The 19,446-nt window shown below is 59.1% G+C and overlaps 1 protein-coding gene across 7 annotated transcripts in view; it reads left to right on the plus strand.

Annotated features, from left to right (window-relative positions):
• The window catches only part of LOC311610918 (zinc finger protein 385C), a 52,026-nt gene that overhangs the window by 24,750 nt on the left and 7,830 nt on the right, over positions 1-19,446 (plus strand). For 5 of the 7 annotated variants that reach the window (XM_084862502.1, XM_084862504.1, XM_084862503.1 and 2 more), the window contains one exon: positions 2,727-2,978. In XM_084862502.1, the coding sequence (XP_084718628.1) occupies positions 2,727-2,978 (252 nt within the window). Of the gene's footprint in view, positions 1-2,726; positions 2,979-11,667; positions 11,732-14,277; positions 15,013-16,752; positions 18,743-19,446 lie in introns of those variants that run through there. The other 2 variants (XM_084862501.1, XM_084862500.1) reach the window with 2 other exon arrangements.

Here is a 19,446-nt window from a genome sequence, read left to right on the forward strand (position 1 = left end):
TGGGTTAATAATAGCTGGCTTTTATAGGACACGGAGAAATGTTTTGTATCTTCAGTTCAGCTAATCCTTGCATTATGTTTGTGACTTAAGAACTGTTAGTCATCATCCCATTTTACAGATATACAGATGAGGGGGGTGAGACTCAGGTCACACAGCAGGTAAATTGCAGAGCTGAGGTTTGAACCCAGGTGCGAGTCAATATAGAACTCATACTGGTCTTTTGTTCCTTTGTTGTTGTTGTTAATCCTCACCTGAGGATATTTTTTCCATTGATTTTAAAAATATATATTTTATTGATTTTTTTACAGAGAGAAAGGGAGGGAGGGAGAGAGAGAGAGAGAGAGAGAGAGAGAGAGAGAGAGAGAGAGAGAGAAAATCAATCAGCTGCCTCCTGTACATCCCCTACTGGGGATATGCCCGCAACCAAGGTACATGCCGTTGGCAGGAATCGAACCTGGGACCCTTCAGTCCACAGGCTGATGCTCTATGCACTGAGCCAAACTGGTTAGGACTCCATTGATTTTTAGAGAGAGTAAAAGGGGGGAATAGAGGGAAGGAGAGAGAGAGATAGAGATAGAGAGAGATCTATGTGGGAGAAACACATCAATTGGTTGCCTCCCACACACACCCTGACCAGGGCTGGGGACTGAACCTGCAACCCAGATACATGCCCTTGACCGGGAATCAAGACTGCGACCCTTGGATGCATGGGCTGATGCTCTAACACTGAGCACACCGGCACCCTTAATCGCTGTGTCCCTCTGTTCCATTCACACATGGTCCCCACACATGTAATGACAGATATGTTATGTGGGAGCACTGCCCACAGAATTGATGAGCAGGTTTCTGAGAGCAGGGGGTGGGTCCGGGACTCCCAGTTCTTGGCTGTGGACTGGAGACATCCATTTTCTTTGTTCAGTTGTGGGCTCCACCATTGGATGTGTGGGCTATGAGAGTGTTAGGGCATCAGTTGGCTTCACTTGGTCTAATTTTCTTTTTCTTTTTTTTAATAGATTTTATTGATTTTTTACAGAGAGGAAGGGAGAGGGATCGTTAGTAACATCAATGAGAGAGAAACATCGATCAGCTGCCTCCTGCACACCCCTCACTGGGGATGCGCCCGCAACCAAGGTACATGCCCTTGACTGGAATCGAACCAGGGACCCCTCAGTTCGCAGGCCGACGCTCTATCCACTGAGCCAAACCGGTTTTGGCTTCACTTGGTCTAATTTTTAAAATGAGCATGAGCCTCAGGATCGGGAAATGCTCTTTAGGGGCTGTGTGAGTTCACTCGGGCTGCTATAAGAAGTTACCACTGATTGGGTGGCTTACACAGCAGAAATGTATTTTCTCACTGCTCCGGAGGCCAGACATGTGAGATGCAGGTGTCCGCAGGCTCAGTTTCCTGGGAGGCTTCTCCCCTCGGCTTGCAGATGGCTATCTTCTCCTCGTGTCTTCCCGTGGCCTTCCCTCTGTAACGGTCTGTGCTTCCTCTTTTGACAAGGACATGTCCTGTTGAGTCAGGGCCCACCCTACTGGCCTCATCTTAACATAATCACCTATTGAAAGACCGTCTCTCTGAACACAGTCCCATTCTGAGGTACTGGGAGTGAGGACCCCAAGGTGGGAATTCTTGGTGGACACAGTTCAGCCCATGAGAGAGGCTCAGTTATGCCCCACGTAGGTGTGAGCCTTCGGGATCCCCCAATCAGAGAGAGTGACAGGGTCCCTGACCTCAGGAATTGTCTGTCCGGGTGAGAGGGACAGAGGCCCCGCCCTCAGGAAGCCCCCGGTCTAAAGCAGAGGCAGGAGGCACGCACACCGGTGCAGGAGGGAAGTGAACGCTGGCCCAGGGCAGCCTGAGGAAGGGCACTGAGCAGCCCCAGAAGAGAGCCCCTGAGACGCAGAGGCGTCCGGTGGGAAAGCTCCAGAGAAGTGAGTTGGAAAGAGAAGACTGGAGATGAGGGGCCTGAGGGGGTGATGTGCCAGTTCTGTGGGAACCAGGGTGTGTGTGCCCGCGTGCCCGCGTACGTGTGTGTGTGTGTGTGTGTGTGTGTGTGTGTGTGTGGTGTCTGTGTAAGGCCGAGGTCTCCACTACCAACACCAACTGTTGCCACAGGCTGGATGGCCAAGACCGCCGGGACCATCTGGAGCCACGTGGGTCGGGGTGCCGATGGCTTCACACGCTGCCACCGTTTGTGAATGTCAGCGGGCCGGGCCCTGGCCACAGGGAGGTTGGGTTTCTGCAGTCACCACCCTGGCCAGCGACGGCTGTGCCTCCAGCAAGCGCCACATGCCTGCCTGTCAGGATTGTCAGCGCCTGCCCCGGCGCCGAGGGCCCTGAGGACCGAGCGCTGGCTTCCCAACACGGGGCTGCACCAAGCTCACTGCCGCCTGGCCCTGCGTGCCCACCTGCTCCCTGAGACCCGAGCTCCCCTCACGCTCAGCCGCGCGCTGTGGCCGCGCCCCCAGGCCCAGGCCGCCCCGTGTGCACACCTTCCTGACTCTCTTCCAGACGCTCCCGCCTTGCGATGAATGCTGCTTTGTTTGAAATAGGCCCCACTCTGCTCCCCTGGCCACCCTCAGGTTGGGGCTCTCCAGAGGCGGGGGACGTCCAGCTGGGATGAAAGTCCCAGCTATCTCTGGATCTGGAGGCCGCCGTGCCCCTCCTGTGTGCTCACAACACTCAGCCTTTGTTGTACTTGTCTCCCTCTCTATCTGTTCAGGAATGAAGCGGCCGCTGAGCCCGTCTCCCCCTGCCGAGAAGGAGCCCCCCGTATCTGGAGCGGCCGAGTGCCCCCCTCAGCCCCCAGAACCGCCCAAGCCCAAGCGCGAGAGGAAGCGGCCGTCGTTCACGCTCTGTGACGTCTGCAACATCCAGCTGAACTCGGCGGCCCAGGCCCAGGTGCACTGCGAGGGGCGGGCCCACCAGAGGCGGCTGCGGCAGCTCAGCCTGGGAAAGGCCCCCGCAGGGCCAGGTCAGTGCAGGGGGGCCCTGTGCCCACAAACCTGGCTCCGGGCCCCTCCGAGGGCTGGGTCTGTGGCTTCCCTCTGTGGGGTCTTGGAGTCTGGGGTACCTTCGATGCGTGTTAGCATCTGAAGTCCCCCAGATGCTGTCAATATATATATATATATATATATATATATATATATATATATATATATATATATATATATTTTGCATTTGCATTTGGACAACCCTCTTGGATCTGAGGGTCTCTAGGGCTGAAGCCCCCTCTGAGGTCTTTCTGCTCTGGAGGGCCTCCCTCTGGGGACGTTTGGGATCAGGACCCCAGTCTGGAGCCCCCTGGCAGGGACAGACTTTCGGACAGAGGCCTCGCCTGCAGGGGATCCCGGGATGCTGCTATGGCCTCTGAAGGTCATGGTTAGTAAGGTGCATGACACTCCTGCCGAGGTGTGGACTAGGGAAGCCCCTGTTCCTCCGGCCACTGGACTCCCGGCCAGGATTTCTGCTTCTCCCTGGCTGCGATGACTTTGCAGAGGTTTGGCTGCAAGCACCAAGGGGCAGCTGGCTGATTTCTGGGGAAAATGGGTGAATGAATTCGTGAGGGTGATCCCGGCTGACAGGCCCATAGGGGCCATGGGGGAAATGAGGAGAGGCAGGCCGGGTGCGGGGAGCTGGGAAGGGTGGTTCTGGGGGGGTTTGCCTGGTTCTGGGGGAGGGGGGCGGCCGCTGGAGACTTAGCTTGCAGCCCAGGTCGGTGGCTTTGCCAGAGGGCTACACTCTGAACTCTCAGCAGGCTGCCTGTTCTTCTGGTGAATGTGTGGGCACCCACTGTGTTCTCTGCACGAGCGCCTGGTGCCTGGAGACAAATACGTTCCAGTCTCCCTCCTCACAGCCCCTCCCCCTCCCGGCCAAGACCGAATCTGTCTTTCGGGCTGAGACAGACACAGAAAAAGCAGATGAATATTGTGGGTGCTTCGTGGGACGTATCCCCAGGGATATCCCGGCGGGAGAGGTCAGTTATCCCCAGGGGCACCAGGAAAGGCCTCCTGAGCTTGGGACAGGGAGAAGGGGAGAAGGGACATAGGAGGTGGAGGTCACTGCATTAGCAAAGCAGCGGGTGCTCTGATGGCTGCTGCCAGTTCCTCCACCTGAGCCCTTGGGGACACTGAGGGTGTGAATCTGAGTAAAAGCATATCTGATCATATGATGTTTCTAGAGAGAGTGTGTGTGTGTGTGTGTGTGTGTGTGCGTGCAAAAGACACTTATTAATTCATCAAATACTTACAGGCAACCCCTAAGCCATTGTTTGGAGAACTCATATTTCCCCCCACTTTATTGAGATATTATTGACACACTTTGTGCTTCGGGACAAAGATTTGTGCAAGAATGGGCCTTCCTTCCCCTGGCTGCCAGCACCGCCTTTGCTCTGGCCAGAGCCACCTTTCTGCCTTCTCTCCTGCCCCCATAGCCGCCTTCCACCTCTCACCTTGTTGCGTCAATTTGCATATTCCCTCCTTATTGGCTGTGGGTGCCGCCATCTTTTGTTGCGGAGTCACGGTCAATTTGCATATTCTGTCTTTATTATATAGGATAACATGTAAGTTTAAGGTGTACAATGTGATGATTAGATATACATATATATTATCAAATATTTACCACAATAAGTTAGTCAACGCCTCTGTCCGCTCAGATGACCATGATCTTGCATGTGTGTGCGGATAACAGTTAAGATCTGCCCTCTTCGTGCCTTTTGGTTATGTAATGCAGCGTGGTTAATGTGGTCGCCATGCTGGGCGTTATGTCACAGACTGCAGACCTTATTTATCTTAGAGCTGGAAGTGTGTTCCCTCTGACCCGCGTCTCCCTTCGTCCCCAACTCCCCAGCCCCTCCCCTGCCAACTACTCTTCCTTTGCTCTGGCCAGAGCCATCTTTCCGCCTTCTCTCTGGCCCCCATAGCTGCCTTCCACCTCTCACCTGTTGCATCAGTTTGCATATTCCCTCCTTATTGGTGGTGGGTGCATAGGAACCTCAAGACTGGGCCATAGCAGAGAGCTGTTTGGGTGTGGCCTGCAGGGCAGCCTGGGAAGTGGAGAGAGCCACACCTACATTCACGGAGGCTTGAGGGGCCTGAACGCACTGCTCTGTTCCTGGACAGTCCTTGTTCCCTGGGAGGGTGATAACGGGATGGGAGTGGGACCTCCAGGCACGCTCCCCAGAGGCTCCCCAGAGGCTCCCTGGAGCTGTCACTCTGATTAGGGGCCTGTGGGGCTGGCGGCTTGCAGAGTGGCAGGCCGTCACAGGCAGGGAGGTGGGGACCCTCTCCTGCTCATGTCCCTGAGGCTGTCCGTGGGAGGGAGATATTGGGGCGGGGGGGGGGGGGGCACTCTTCCCTCTCTGAGCTTCCTCAGTGCCTGCGTCAGAGGCCTCCTCACGCAGCCACACCCAGCTCCCAGCCAGAGGGAGCCTGGCACACCTGGGAGAGGGCCCAGGGCAAGGAACAGCAGGTCCCACATTTCTCCGTCCGCCTCCCCCAGGCACTTCCCCAGCCCACCCTCCTCCCTGTCTGTCTCCCACACAGCACAGCGGGCCCTTTGATGCTTCAGGAATGTGTCTGTAGCCATCTTTCAACACGGCAGCTGTGGGTACGAGGACCCCTGCCCCTATAAGGCTGAATTCAATGACCCTATTGACTCTTTCTCTCTCTCTCTCTCTCTCTCTCTCTCTCTCTCTCTCTCTCTCTCTCTCACACACACACACACACACACACACACACACACACCCCTGCAGGGAAAATGTTTGCTGGCTCCACCCTCCTAGTTCCAACCTCTCTTACAGATGTTGGGCCAGCACCGGGGACGGGAGACACCTGGGCAGGCAGCTGGGACCTGCCTCCTGCGCCGAGGGAAGCGTCTACTTGGGAGCTGACCTGTTCACAAAGTACTTCCACCCCCGCCATGGCATGCGCCCCTCGCCCAGCCACCCCCTCCCCCCTCAGGCAGAGATGACCACACTCAGTCCTCACGTTAGAAATCGGGGCCCTGGAGCTCAGAGAGTTTCCGCAGCACACGGGTCACATAGCCGGGCCCCCACCCCAGGGTGTCTGACTCTGAATCCGATCTCACACACCCACCGCACTGGCTGCCCAGGATGAGCCTTACTGTTTCAGGAAAGGGGGGGAGCGATGGCCCAGGGGAGGCAGGTCAGCTCCCAGGAGACGATTCCTCGAGTGCTCAGGCCCCATGGCCTCTCCTCTTGCTCAGTGCCTTGGTGTCCTCGCCTGGAACATGGGGAGATGCCGGCCATTTCCCACTCTGCCTAGGCTGGCTAGGGAGAGAGAGGGGACCCTTCCAAAGCCAAATGGTCCCTCCCTCATCTCTTGGTGGGACTGACCCAGCCCCCCAATTCAGGGCCCACCCTGGTCCCCCATCACCCATTGCAACCTGACACCAGGACTCGGGAGGGGAGAGAAGGGGGGTTTGGGAATTATTGAAGCTCTAGCTTACCGACATGGCCAGGCCGATGGCGGGGCGGGAGTGCAGGGCAAACTCGAAGGGGACAGGAAAGCAGATACGGAGCCAAACTATAGTGGATTTCAGGACAGAGTGGGCTGTACCAGACACCCCGTGTGGCTCTGGGGGCGGGGAGGGGTCGGAATGGCAGGTGGCCCTGTGCTCAGACCCTCAGACCGCCCCAAGCTCCTGTTCCCATCAGTCCTCTCAGCTCCTTTCTGAGTCTTCAGTTGGCAGAAGCCTCGGGCTGCACTCTGAGCCCCCAAGATCAAAGACCGTGAGCTGGGTCTTGATGAGCACCTCACCCCCCACTTCCTGCAGGTAGATTAATTTCAGTCCCATCAGGAGGCCCCGGAAGCCCTCCGGCCTGTCCCTCCGCCCCTTCAGTGCCTCCCTGACGTGTGGGTTCCTCCTCCGTCCCTCCCTGCTACCCACCCTGAGGTTAAGGTGACCAGACGTCCCGCTTTTGGCGGGACAGTCCCGATTTTTAACAATTTGTCCCGCGTCCCTCGGCATTTTAAAAAAGTCCCGATTTGGGACTTTTTTAAAACGCCGAGGGACGCGGGACAAATTGTTAAAAATCATGACGTCTGGTCACCTTTAGGTGCGAGTTTCAGAGACACTGCGCTCCCCCAAGGCCACTGAGTGCTTGCAGTCTAACCGTGGCCTCCTGCTACTATTCTTTTCTTTTTTTAAAATATATATTTTTTATTGATTTTTTACAGAGAGGAAGAGAGAGGGATAGACAGAAACATCGATGAGAGAGAATCATTGATCAGCTGCCTCTTGCACACCCCCTACTGGGGATGTGCCCGCAACCAAGGTACATGCCCTTGACCGGAATCGAACCTGGGACCTTTCAGTCCGCAGGTGGACGCTCTATCCACTGAGCCAAACCGGTTTCGGCGTCCTGCTACTATTCTTAAGTGGCAGGAGATGGGAGTGCCGCTCTCCCTGATGGCTGTCACATCCCCCTCTGCTGAGTGTGAACCTGACCACCAGCCCCTCCCCTGGGCCCGCCAGGGAAGGCAGCGCCATCGGGGTGGAGAACCTGGGGGCTTAGCTCAGATCCCTGCCCGGCGGAGACAAAGGTCCGGTCTGTGTCTCGGGGTGGGTTAATTGGCTGCGGGCTTGAGTTTCGTGTTTTCCTCCCCTCACCGGCAGGTCCTTCCCCCAGCCTCTTCCTAACAAACCTGTTTCAGGAGCGGCTGCTGCCAACCCCTCCCCAGACCTTCCCTGCAGCACAGGCGCTGGCTGCCCCAGAGATTACAGGGTATTGTCTGGTGGAGACAGGATGCTGGGGGGGTGGGGGGCTCGCCCTGGGACCCGGGCTTGGAATGCGAGACGGGATCCAGCTGTGGGTTGGCTGTCTCCTCTCCCCCACCCACCGCCCCTCCCAGCCGGCCGCCAGGTGCTCCGGTGGAGAGAGACACAGCCTGTTTTCCCGAAGAGGAGGGAAGAAAGGGGCAAACGGAGGAGAGCCAAGACTGGGGGTGGGCGCGTGGGGAGGGAGGAGGGAGGGCAGGAGAGAGGAGTCGGGAGGTCTAGCTGACCCGTGACCACCACCACCACCCCTTCCGGCATTGCCCAGGTAGCAGGCCCTGCAGTCCAGGTCCTGGACCGAGAGGGGCGTGCTCCCTTCCCCCACTGCCCTGGCCAACGCTGGGGCGGAGCGGTGATCCCTCTCCGAGCCTCAGTTTCCCCTTCAGCAAAAGGAGCACATTGAAGGGGCCGGTGGGCTCACTGGACGGGAGGAGGGGGCTCCCGAAGCAGCAGGCCCTGAGGCAGGGCTTCCGAGATTGGCAGCGAGGACTTCGTGGCAGGCAGAGCGGCCTCAGCATCCCCTTGCTTAGAGGTGTCTGCGGGCAGGGCCAGCTATCGGCTTCCGTGTAAGAGGCCCGGGGCCGTCCGGGGCTGCTGGGATGCGGGGAGTGGATGCTCCCTGACACTCTCCTCCGTCCCCGGTCTCCGCACTCGGCCCCGCCCCTCCCCTCAGGGAAGGAAGTGCCGGTCCTTTCCCCCCTGGTTGGCATGGAGGAAACCAGGCACTAGGCAGCGTGCTCCTGGCAGGAGCAGGCGTCCCTCCCCGTGCCCTCCCCTCCTGTCCCTCGCATCCCCCACCCCCTTCCCGCTGTCACTCTCTGGCTGGGCTTCCTTTGCTCCTCACTCCGCTCAGCAGCTCAGCGGCGGTGCCTCCGAAGCAGCAGAGAATGCTCTTGGGTGAGTACGGAGGGCAGGAGGGCACAGGAGCCGGTGCGAGGGGGCCTGGGCACCAGGAGGCCTCTTCCCCCACAGCCCTGTCCCTTTCCCGCGTTTGCTGGCTTCCAAAAGTTGTCTGTTGAGAGACTCCCAGGGGCAGTGGACTCTTGGTACGTTTTCCTAGTCCCAGGGCTGGGCAAGGGAGGCCCCCCCCCCCCACCGTCTGGCTGGGAACAGAGGTGGGGGCAGGAGTGGCAGGAAGCCCTGGGGAGCCACAGGCCACCCTGCAGGAGGGAGTGTGCCCCACGTGGGGCCGAGGAGCCTGCATCGAACCTTCCTTATAGCAAATCACACCCTTCCCCTGCCTCTGAGAGCGCCCGGAGCCTCCAGGCAGTGTTCGGGGAGGGCGTCGTTACTGCCACAGAGACAGACAGACAGACAGAGGGAGGCCGGCAGAAATCCGGGGTGCTCCTGCCTGAGGCCCCGCCACTGCGCTGGGGTCAGCGCGATGGCCCCTTTCTCCCTGGTCTGGCACACCTTTCCACACTGGGGGTATCCGGCTTTCTCTGAGGGAGACAGCCATTCCCGTTATAGGGGGGCTGTGGGGAACCCCTCCCCTGGACTGGAGGCTGGGACAGATGGTGACTGGGTTTGGAGGTCTTCCTCCAGCACGGGAAGGAGGGAGGCTGGAACATCACCAACCCCCCCCCCCCCTGCCCAGTGCTGGCTCACCCAGAAGCGGATTGGGGGCCCTGGAGAATGTGGGGAGGACCCCCTGGACTTGGTGGGAGTAGGCAAGCAGGGGGTCTTGGTTCAATCTTCCATTCACTGCCTCTGGCTCTCCCTCCCTCCTGGACCCCCTCTTCTTTCGCAGAGTATTGGTTTTATCTGGGATAGAAACAGCAACTTGACTATTTGAGGTGTGTGTGTGCGTGTGTATGCCCGGGGTGGGGGGGACCATACACCCATCTGTCCCTATGGCCTGTGGGAGAAAGAGACTCTGGGTCTGGCTACGGGAGCTTGCGTGTATGTCAGATGCATCTGATTTTGTAAGCGGGGTGTGTGCGCACACCCACCTCTGGGTGAGGGTGTCTGTCTACGGGCCTCTGTGCATACACATCTCGGTGCCTGTGTGTGCTGCTGCGTGCCCGTGTTTAGCATTGTCCGTATATGCCTTTCCAGGGTCTGTGCGTCCTCGCGTGTCTGTCCCTCCGGGTATACGTGATCTGCGTGCCTCTTTGTTGATCTTGCCCGTCTGTGTGTACGTGCACGCTCACGCGTGGCCTCTGGACAGCAAGGGCAGCTGTCTCCGCGTGGGTCCCACCTCCGCATGCGAACACATCAGTGTGCGTAGACAGTGTCATCCTGGGGAGGTGTGTGTGTGCCTGTCGCCATCTGCGTGTGGGCCTGTGGGCCTCACGCTGTATGTCCCCGTGCTTTGCTGTGTGTCTTTCCCGGTGTGGTTCCCCCGGAGCCTCTCCCGTGGGTGGCAGCCAGGGGGATGGTATTTCATGAGCCCGCCGCTCTCCTTTCCCGCCCCAGCCTCAGTGAGGCCCCCGGGGGTGAGCTGTTCTCCGCCACGCAGTCCGATTTGTTCACGTTTGACCGGAGAAAAAACCTCCCCTCCTGAGGAGCCACCCAGGGAGCCATGGGTCCCAGATAGGACCCCTGGAGGGATGCTCTGGGTCACTGAGCCACGGCGGCTGTTCTGCTGCCAGCTGCCACAGAGAAGACCCTCCACACCTGACCCTCTTGTGGGTGCAGAGTTTTGTGGGGTCAGGCTGGGTGGTGCCATCCTGGGGCAGGTGTGGGGGGCTGTGGTGTCTCCCTTCATTAGCATGTCCACACGCCAAGCAGTCACACGTGTGTGCATGTGCCATGACTCACGCATCCTCACAGCGGCCCTGGAGGCCAGGGCTTGCAGTGAAGGTCAGAGGCAGACAGGGGGTGGCCCAGAGCAGAGCTGTGTGAGGGGAGCTCAGGGGGAAGCTCCCAACAGCCCCCAGAGAGGCCCTGACCTCAAATCCATGTGTGGCTAGGCCTTGTGTGGGAGAAGGAGTGGACCTAATTACTGTGAGGGGCTGAAAGGCATTTGGGGTGACTTTGTACTGACTGAGGGGAGGCTGAGTCACCACGTGCCCTGGCACCCCCTCTTCAAATGACCTCCATTTGGTCCTCAGACCTGCCCTGCCCTCTCCTCCTCGCCTGGCTGCACTTCCCACTTCATGGATGAGGAAACTGAGGCTCTTAGCTTAGTGTCCAGCCCAAGACCTCTTCCCTGTCAGCAGAGCTCCCCTGCAGGCCTCCAGACTCCACGTCTTGGAGGGCTGGGGTGCCCGAACCCACATTCCTCCTGCGGGGAGCCCACACCGTCTCTTCCCGCCTGGCCTGAGATCCAAGTCGCAGGGCCTTCCAGCAGCAGGCACTGCCCCCAGCCCCGCCCCTCCCCGCCCCCCTACCTCCTCTCTACCCTGGCCTTTGTGGACTGCTCTGCCCTTTTAACTTCCGGTGCTCTGCCAGTCCCATTGCCTGGAATGCCTTCCCCTGCTGTGAAAACTAACCTCGGGGGAATCTCGGGCTTCCTGCCTGCCCCTCCGCGATCCCTCAGCACCTGGGGCGCAGCTCTCAGAGCACCTGCCAGACTGCAGCCTCCATCCGGGGCGCTCCCCCGGGTTTGGCTCTCGGTCCTGAGCTCTCACCTGGGAGCGCCCTGGGACTCTGCAGGTGGCTGAGGAGTGATGAGTCCTGGGCCTCCCGCCCCAGCATCCTTCCTGCCGTCTGGCCTCATAGCTCCGGCCGCGGCGGCTGCGGCTGGGATGGGTGAGGGTGACCCACGGCAGGTGGGCGCGGCCAGGTGAGCCCGGGGTTAGGGTGTGTGTGTGTGGTGCGGGGGGAGGGTCGCCACCTCCCAGCCCGCGTCCCCGGCCCTGTGCCGGCTGCTGGCGCCTCTTCGCCGCGGTTACCGCTAGTGGCTGCTGTCGCTCGGTGCAGCCCAAGGAGACCGCGGCCAGAGCGTCCACCGACCACCGGCAAGATGGTGGCTCCCGCGGCTCCGTGAGTGTGTGTGTGCGGTGGGGAGGGGGTGGGGGCGGCGGGTGTGTGGGCAGAACGGGGTGGGCCGGGGGCCAGCGGGCAGCGTGGCTCCTCCAGAGCTGCCTGGCAGGGGGCGGGCAACAAGGTTCCCCGGGCCAGTGGGGGTGGGCGCCCCAGATGACCCATCCGAGGGCTCTTCCACCCTGTGCCCCCCCCCCCAGAAGTTCCCCAGCCCTCAGGGTCCCCACCCCAGGGTGACAGGCCAGGCGTGCAGTCGCCCACCTCTCCTCTGCCTGGACCATGGACTCTCAGTGGGGTCCTAAAAGGAGCCTGAGGAGCAGGTTTGGGACCACCGTCCTGCGGCTAACTAAACCCTATGTTTGAGGCTTATGTGCCGGTGGAGTCGGGCTGGCAGACCTACACACCGGGGCCCCAGGGCCCACAGGCTGTGCCTGCTCCCATCGTGCTGTCCAGGGCAGGAGAGGCACCAGGGACCTGGGTCTGAGACAGGGCAGCCTCGGACCGCACCCCCTCAGCCTGGTTCCCTCCGGCTGAGGTGGGGGGACCGCAAAGGCTTCGGTCTTGTTTTGTGTTTTGAGTGGCGCTGCCCCACAGAACCCTCTGGGATGCGGTGCATGTTCTCTATCTCGGCTGTCTAATGCAATAGTCACATGTTGCTATTGAGAATTTGGAGTTTGGCTAGTGCAGCTGTGGAACTGAATTTAATTCTTTGTTCCTTTAATTCCGATCCGTTTTTAACGGCCACTCAGGCTAGCGGCTAGCGCATCAGACAGCGCAGTTTCGGAGTCTCCATCTTTCCGTGTATCCTTCCTACCTACTCTTCTGGTCTTTTATCAGAAGCAGCCGAGGTCTGATAGTCCTCCTGTCCCCCCTGCAGGAGGGGGCAGGGGAGCCCGTTCCCAGGGGCCTGGATGTGACGCACCTCCAGAAGGGCACCACCTTGGCCTTGCGCCTCCTCCCCTTTCAAAGACCCTCTGGCGATGGGCTGGACAAGGTCACTGAGTCACAGGATTCTGGGAGGAAAGGATGTCAGAGGCAGCTTTTTACCACCCAACGGTGCCCAAGAGCCCACTCCACTGAGAGCTCATGCTTCCTTATTCGTTCACCCCCCCAAATTTTGCCAAGCACTGTTCCCTTCTCCGGTGTTCCGTCACCAGAGAGAGAGAGAATATACCAAGCCATAGGTCTGCACAGAAATACGCATATCTGTAAACTATGGGGGATAGTGACCACAAGAAGGGGACTTCCTAGGATCCCACCATTCAGAAGCCTCCTCTGAAGAGGGGACAGTTAAGCTAAGACCAGGGTGGAAGTGGAGGCTGGGAATATTCTGGAAGAAAGCACAGCTTGAGTGCAGGCCCTGAGGATGGAACCTGGCCCCCTGGAGGAGCGAAAAAAAGGCAGGAATAGCTGGAAAGGGAGGGAAGGACAAGTGGCTGCCAGCTCTTATTTGGCAAAGGATGCTGGCACTGACCCAGAGCAACAGGCCGTCATGGAGGGGTTTCAAAGCAGCTCAGTTAACAAGAGTCCCCTCTGGCTGCTGGGGTTTGGGTGGCTCAGAACCCAAAGGGCCACCAGAAAGCAACCGGCATAGTCCAGGCAAGAGGTGAAGGGGGCCTAGATGAGGAAGGTGGCAGAGGCATGGAGAGAAGGGATGAGTTGGAGGTAGCTTGTGGAGATGGAGTCAGCAGGCCCTGTGGATAGACCAGGTCCCGGATGTGAAAGAGAGAGGGTTTAAGGGGCACGTTTCTGACCAGAGCACCTGGGCGGGAGGATGGGCCCTTTCCTGGACTGGGGACAAACTGGGAGAGGAGCAGAGTGAAAGTTCCATTTGACAAACCAGGAAGGTGGTTGGACGGAGAGATGTGGTGTCCAGAGGAGTGGCCCTGACCGGAGTTGTATGTTTCGGAGTGGCCAGCAGAGATGGTTCTGAACGCTCTGGACAGGTTGAGGTTGGAAAGAGGAGGTGGGGAAGACAGCATAGGCCGAGGAGAGGCTGATGGGAAAGTGTGGTGTGTGTGTGTGTGTGTGTGTGTGTGTGTGTGTGTGTGTGTGTAGGAAAGGGATCTCCGGAGAAAACCCAGTGGCCCCAGAAGCTCAGCTTTGTGCTAACTTCCTTCTAATGAAATAAATGACTGTGGTCTGGCGGGAACAGTCATCCTTTGGCAGCCAATCAGGAGGCCTACGTTTTTGCTCTGGCTCAGCCACAAATTATTCACGAGTCCTGAGAGCCACTCTGTCTCCAGGACTCAGTCTCTCCACCCATAACACGTGGTTGTATAGGTGGTGCCGGTCTTTCCAGCTCCCGACTTCTGGCATGCTGCGGCTGTCTGCACTCTATAAAGCCCTGTCCTGGAAGGTGGGGCTGGGGCTCCCGTACCTCCCCACTTTGGACAGTATCCTATGGCCCTTTGCATGATCCCGCCCACTCCCAATAGCCCTTCCCCGCTGGGTGCAGGCCACCCCTCAGCTGGGCAGCGCTCTGTGGGCAGTGTGAATCCTCGGTGGACTCCCTAACACACCTCCTTTGTCTCTTTCGCCTCCAGTCTGCCAGCAGCAGAGCAGGAATAAACCTTCCTGGCTAAGTTAGACGGATGGTCCCCAGTAGCCAGGCGGGTGCCCTTCTCCTGCCTCCCCGCCAACTCCCCTTGTCGAGGGACGCGTGGCTCTGTGCATGGGGGAGGCCGGGAGTGAGAGCACCGGGGTGGGAGTTGGGGTGCCCTGCCCCTCGAGCAGGAATGGTGCCCCCGGGGAAGAAACCGGCGGGAGCGGCCTCCAACTCCAACAAGAAGTGCAAGCGTTACTTCAACGAGCACTGGACGGAGGAGTTCTCCTGGCTGGACTTCGACTGCGAGCGGAGGCTGATGTTCTGCCTCGAGTGCCGCCAGGCCCTGGTCCGGAACAAGCACGGCAAAGCGGAGAACGCCTTCACCGTGGGCACCGACAACTTCCAGCGCCACGCCTTGCTGCGCCACGTGGCCTCGGGGGCTCACCGCCGGGCGCTGGCCACGAACCGGGGCCGGCCCACGTTTGAGGGCCAGGCGGAGCACGGAGGGGCCTCCCCGGGCCCGGCGCCCACCCCTCCCTCCGGGGGCATCAAGGCGGAGGTGGACCCGGCCAAGGTGGCCGTGCTGACCACGGTGTACTGCATGGCCAAGGAGGACGTGCCCGACGACCGCTGCTCTGCCCTGCTCGAGCTGCAGAGGTTCAACTTGTGCCAGGCGCTGCTGGGCACCGAGCGTGGCGATCACTACAGTCCCAGGAGGGTGAGGGACATGCAGGTGGGTGGCAGCCAAGGATATGGGGGAGGCCTTGGGGAGGGAGGACATGGAGCCCTCGGGCACAGGGCCAGCATGCCAGGCCCCTGGGCGCCAGCCAGAGAACTTCATTCATACCTCCGCCCATCAGAACCCTCACTGAGAGCGCTGTGTGTCTGGGCTCGGGCCAGCTGCTGAGAACACAGCAGCGAAGCAGCCAGATCGGGCCCTGTCCTCAGGGGCCCAGGGCCCTTCCCCTCACCACCTAGGCCAGAGACAGCAAACTGGTGGGCTTCACTGGCCCACAGAAGTGTTTTTGTTCTTTTTATTTATTTATTTTTTTAAATCCCAAAACTATCTTTTCCATTGATTTTTTAGAGAGCGTGAAAGGGAGGGGTGAGTGGGAGAGAGAAGCACCTAAGTGAGATACATTGATTGGTTGCCTCCTGCTCATGCCTCTACTCAGCCAAGGTATGTGCCCTTGACTGGGAATCCAACCAGAGACCCTTGGGTCCAAGAGCCAGTGCTTTAACCACTGAGCAACCAGCCAGGGCTGTTTTATGGATTTTAGATAGAGAGGCAGGGAGAGGGCAAGAGAGAAATATCGATCAGCTGCCTCCTGCACGCCCCCTACAGAGGATGAAGCCTTTCATCCAGGCCTGTGCCCTGACCAGGAATCAAACCAACGACCCTTTGATGCATGGGATGATGCTCAACCAACTGAGCCACACCGGCCAGAGCCACAGTGTTTTTAAACATGTTTCATTAGCTTCCAAGTTTAACAAAACGAGGCATTACATGTGAACATCTGGATTTGTAACTTGTACCGAAAAGCCAGGTCCCCGTGCTCTCGGGGCATGAAGAGGTGGAGTTGGGGAGCGAGGATGGACTTCCCCAGTCCCTCCGTGTTGTCCCTGGCCCACCCTGAGCTCAGTATTACCCACATGGCCCCTGGGGGCATGCACGTTGCAACTCTGTCCTAGGTACTTACCAGCGGTGTGAGCCCCAGGGGCTGGGGTGGGGGAGGGGGAGTCACTCATCTTACAGAGAGATGGCAAACAGACAAGCAGAACACACCTCGGGGGCCTTATGCCACTAGCCAGGAGTCAGGAGTGAATATATCGATCGGTTAATCCCTGGACAGCAGAGAGGAGGGAGAGCCCCAGGAATAAGGCAGACTGGGTGATGCTGTAGAAATACACACACACACACACCAAACTCCATGGAGCTTTTACGGTTCGTAAAGCGTTTTTCATTTATAAGCACAAAAACGAAAAGTTGTGTTTATAATTCACAACCACCTCTGGAAGAGAGGATGGGCCTGGTTTTATTTTATTTTTTATTTTTCTTAAAATATATTTTATGGACTTTTTACAGAGAGGAAGAGAGAGGGCTAGAGAGTTAGAAACATCAATGGGAGTCACTGACCAGCTGCCTCTTGCACGCCCCCTACTGGGGATGTGCCCGCAACCAAGGTACATGCCCGTGACTGGAATCGAACCTGGGACCTTTCAGTCTGCAGGCTGACGCTCTGTCCACTGAGCCAAACCGGTCGTGGCTAGCCTGGTTTTAGAGCTAAAGAGACTGAGGCTCAGAGAGGTGAAATGGCTTGCCCAAGATCGCACAGCCAATACGTGGCAAAGCTAGGATTCATCCCTACGTCTGTCTGACCCCAACGCCTGTGCTCCCCCTGGACTGTCTGCCTCCCCTTCTTGGGACAAGCCTAACTCTGCCCTCCCTCCCTTCCTCTCTCTGGCCTCCCAGGTGGCCATCGCCAGCGTCCTGCACACAGAGGCTTGCGAGGGCCTGAAGGTGTCCCCGTATGTGGGGCTGGTGTTGGACAAGACCAGAGACTGGCCCGAGTCCCACCGTCTGGCCTTGTTTGCCACGTCGGTGTCCCCCAGTGACGGCCAGCCTGCCACCACCTTCCTGGGCAGTGTGGAGCTGCAGGAGGGCGAGGACACTGCTGGCCAGCTCCTGGACATCCTGCAGACCTTCGGCGTGTCTGCCGCCAAGCTAGCCTGGCTCAGTTCAAGTCTCCCCGGCGACTGCCTGTGGGGGAGTGTGGGCCCGCAGCTCCGGGCCGCCTGCCCACTGCTCACCGAGCTGCACTGCCTCCCCGGCCGGCCAGATCCTGAGCCCCCTGCCTACCTAGGGGAATACGAAAGTGTCCTGGATGCCCTCTTCCACCTCCATGGTGGTCCCAGTTCCCACATGGTCCCTGCACTTCAGGCAGCCCTGGACCTTGCAGACATCGACTTGGCAGGACCACGGCCAGTGCCCTGGGCCTCCTCGCTGCCCGTCGTGGAAGCAGTGGCTCAGGCTTGGCCATGCCTGGTGCCTGCACTGGAGGCCTCTGCCCCAGCCTCGCCCACAGCTAGGGCCCTGGCCCTCGCCCTGCGCCAGTTCACCTTCGTGGCCTTCACCCACTTGCTGCTGGACGCCCTGCCCTGCGTGCAGAAGCTCGCCCTTGCCCTGCAGCGGGAAGACCCACCCCTGGCCTTGCTGCAGCCCCTGGTGATGGCAGCGGCGGCCTCCCTCCAGGCGCAGCGGAGCTCCGGGGGCGCCCGGCTCCAGGGCTTCCTGCGGGAGCTGGCGCCCTCCAGGCCCGGCCTGGGCGGTGAGCGCTGCGCCTACCGCGGCCTGGAGGTGGTCGGCTACTCCGAGGCTGCGCTCCGGGACTTGGAGCAGCTGCGGGGGGCCTTTCTGGACTCCATGCAGAAGGGGCTGCGGGACGCCTACCCCGGGCCCTCGCTGGAGGCCGTGGCCGCCTTCTCCGCGATCTTCGATGCCCGCCGCTACCCGGAGACCCCCGAGGAGCTGGGCGCGCACGGCGAGCGGGCGCTGCGGCGGCTGCTGCGCGCCTTCGCCCCCGCGGTGGTGCGGCCGCGCGCGCTCGGCCACTTCGCGCTCTTCAAGCGCCTGGTGCGCGGCCTCGGGCGGCCGGGCCCGCGCGCTCTGTGCGCCCGGCTGGCGTGCGCGCGCTCCGAGCTGCACGAGCTCTTCCCCGACTTCGCCGCCCTCGCCGGCCTGGCCTTGGCGATGCCCGCGGGCGCCGGCCTCCTGGAGAAGGTCGGCCGCAGCAGGGAGCTGCGCTGGCGGTGGGGGCAAAGCGGGGCCGCCGGGGAAGGCCGGGGCGACCCCGTGGTCAAGATCGCCGTGGATGGCCCTCCGCTGCACGAGTTTGACTTTGCACTGGCCGTGGAGGTCTTAGAGAGCGGGTGGGCGGAGGGGTTGCTGGGGTCGCAGCTCAGGTGAGGGCGGCCGCCTTCCCTCTCTACCCGGCCAGCCTGGGGCGCTGGGTACGCTAAGGGCCAAGCCAGCCTTGCCCATGCTGCATCCGGGCTGACTTACTGACTCCGTTCGCCTTCCCTGTGCTTCCTCTGCTCCACGCTGAGGACTCGCCCAGCCCTGTGGGCTGTGGGCTGTGGAGGAGGGACGGGCCCAGGGGTGCCTGGGCAATGGGCAGAGATGCTAGGGCCTGGGGCACCCTAACTCTTGCTCCTGACAATTCTAGAGTTTAGTGAGGAGCAGCTCACCCTTTTTTTCCTTTGGATTCATCCCAAGTTTTGGCCCTAAAACTATTGGGGGAAGGGTTCTTGTTTGGAGGCAGGAAGACTGGGGCTCCAGAATGAAGGGATTGGGGGAAAGAAGGATGGGGTCCTTGCCTTTCTCAGCCCCACTCCAGGCAGCGCTCCTTCTCTCCAGATCCCACTGGAGAGCAGACCACTGTCCTTGTTTCTTCCTTCCTTTCTTTTTCTTCTTCTTCTTCTTCTTCTTCTTCTTCTTCTTCTTCTTCTTCTTCTTCTTCTTCTTCTTCTTCTAGAAATGGAACTGGATGCGAATACTGTGTCTTTTTTAAAATATATATATATATATATATTGTATTGATTTTTTTTTTTTTACAGAAAGGAAGAGAGAGGGATAGAGTCAGAAACATCGATTGAGATGAGAGAGAAAACATGAATCAGCTGCCTCCTGCACTCTACCTACTGGGATGTGCCTGCAACCAAGTTACATACCCTTGACCAGAATCAAACCTGGGACCTTTCAGTCCGCAGGCCGATGCTCTATCCACTGAGCCAAACCGGCCCCGGCTGTCCTTGTTTCTGGCACAGCACAGCACTCTGGGGGCAGGTAACACTTCAAGAGAGGCAGTGGTGCCCTCCCTCCTCCCACCAGGGCTACCTGAGGCTTTCATGTATATGACCATGTATATAGATATGTCAGCCTATAAATATGAAATAAATCTGTCCTATTTTTCATAACGTTAGCACATAAACCTAAAAGGACTTCTTTTTGTTTTGCAGGCATAGGGTCCAAAAAACGTCCCAAGTGAATTGGTCTTGTTACTAATTTTTTTCTTTTTTCAAGTCTGGTTGTTTTCCCAAGTTCCTTGCCTCAGACCTTTAAGACCAAAGACTATAAAACCACAGTGTTCCCCCGATTCCCACCCCC

The sequence above is a fragment of the Pipistrellus hanaki genome (genome assembly GCF_964339955.1).
Source record: "Pipistrellus hanaki genome assembly, chromosome: 16".
Classification (NCBI taxonomy): domain Eukaryota; kingdom Metazoa; phylum Chordata; class Mammalia; order Chiroptera; family Vespertilionidae; genus Pipistrellus; species Pipistrellus hanaki.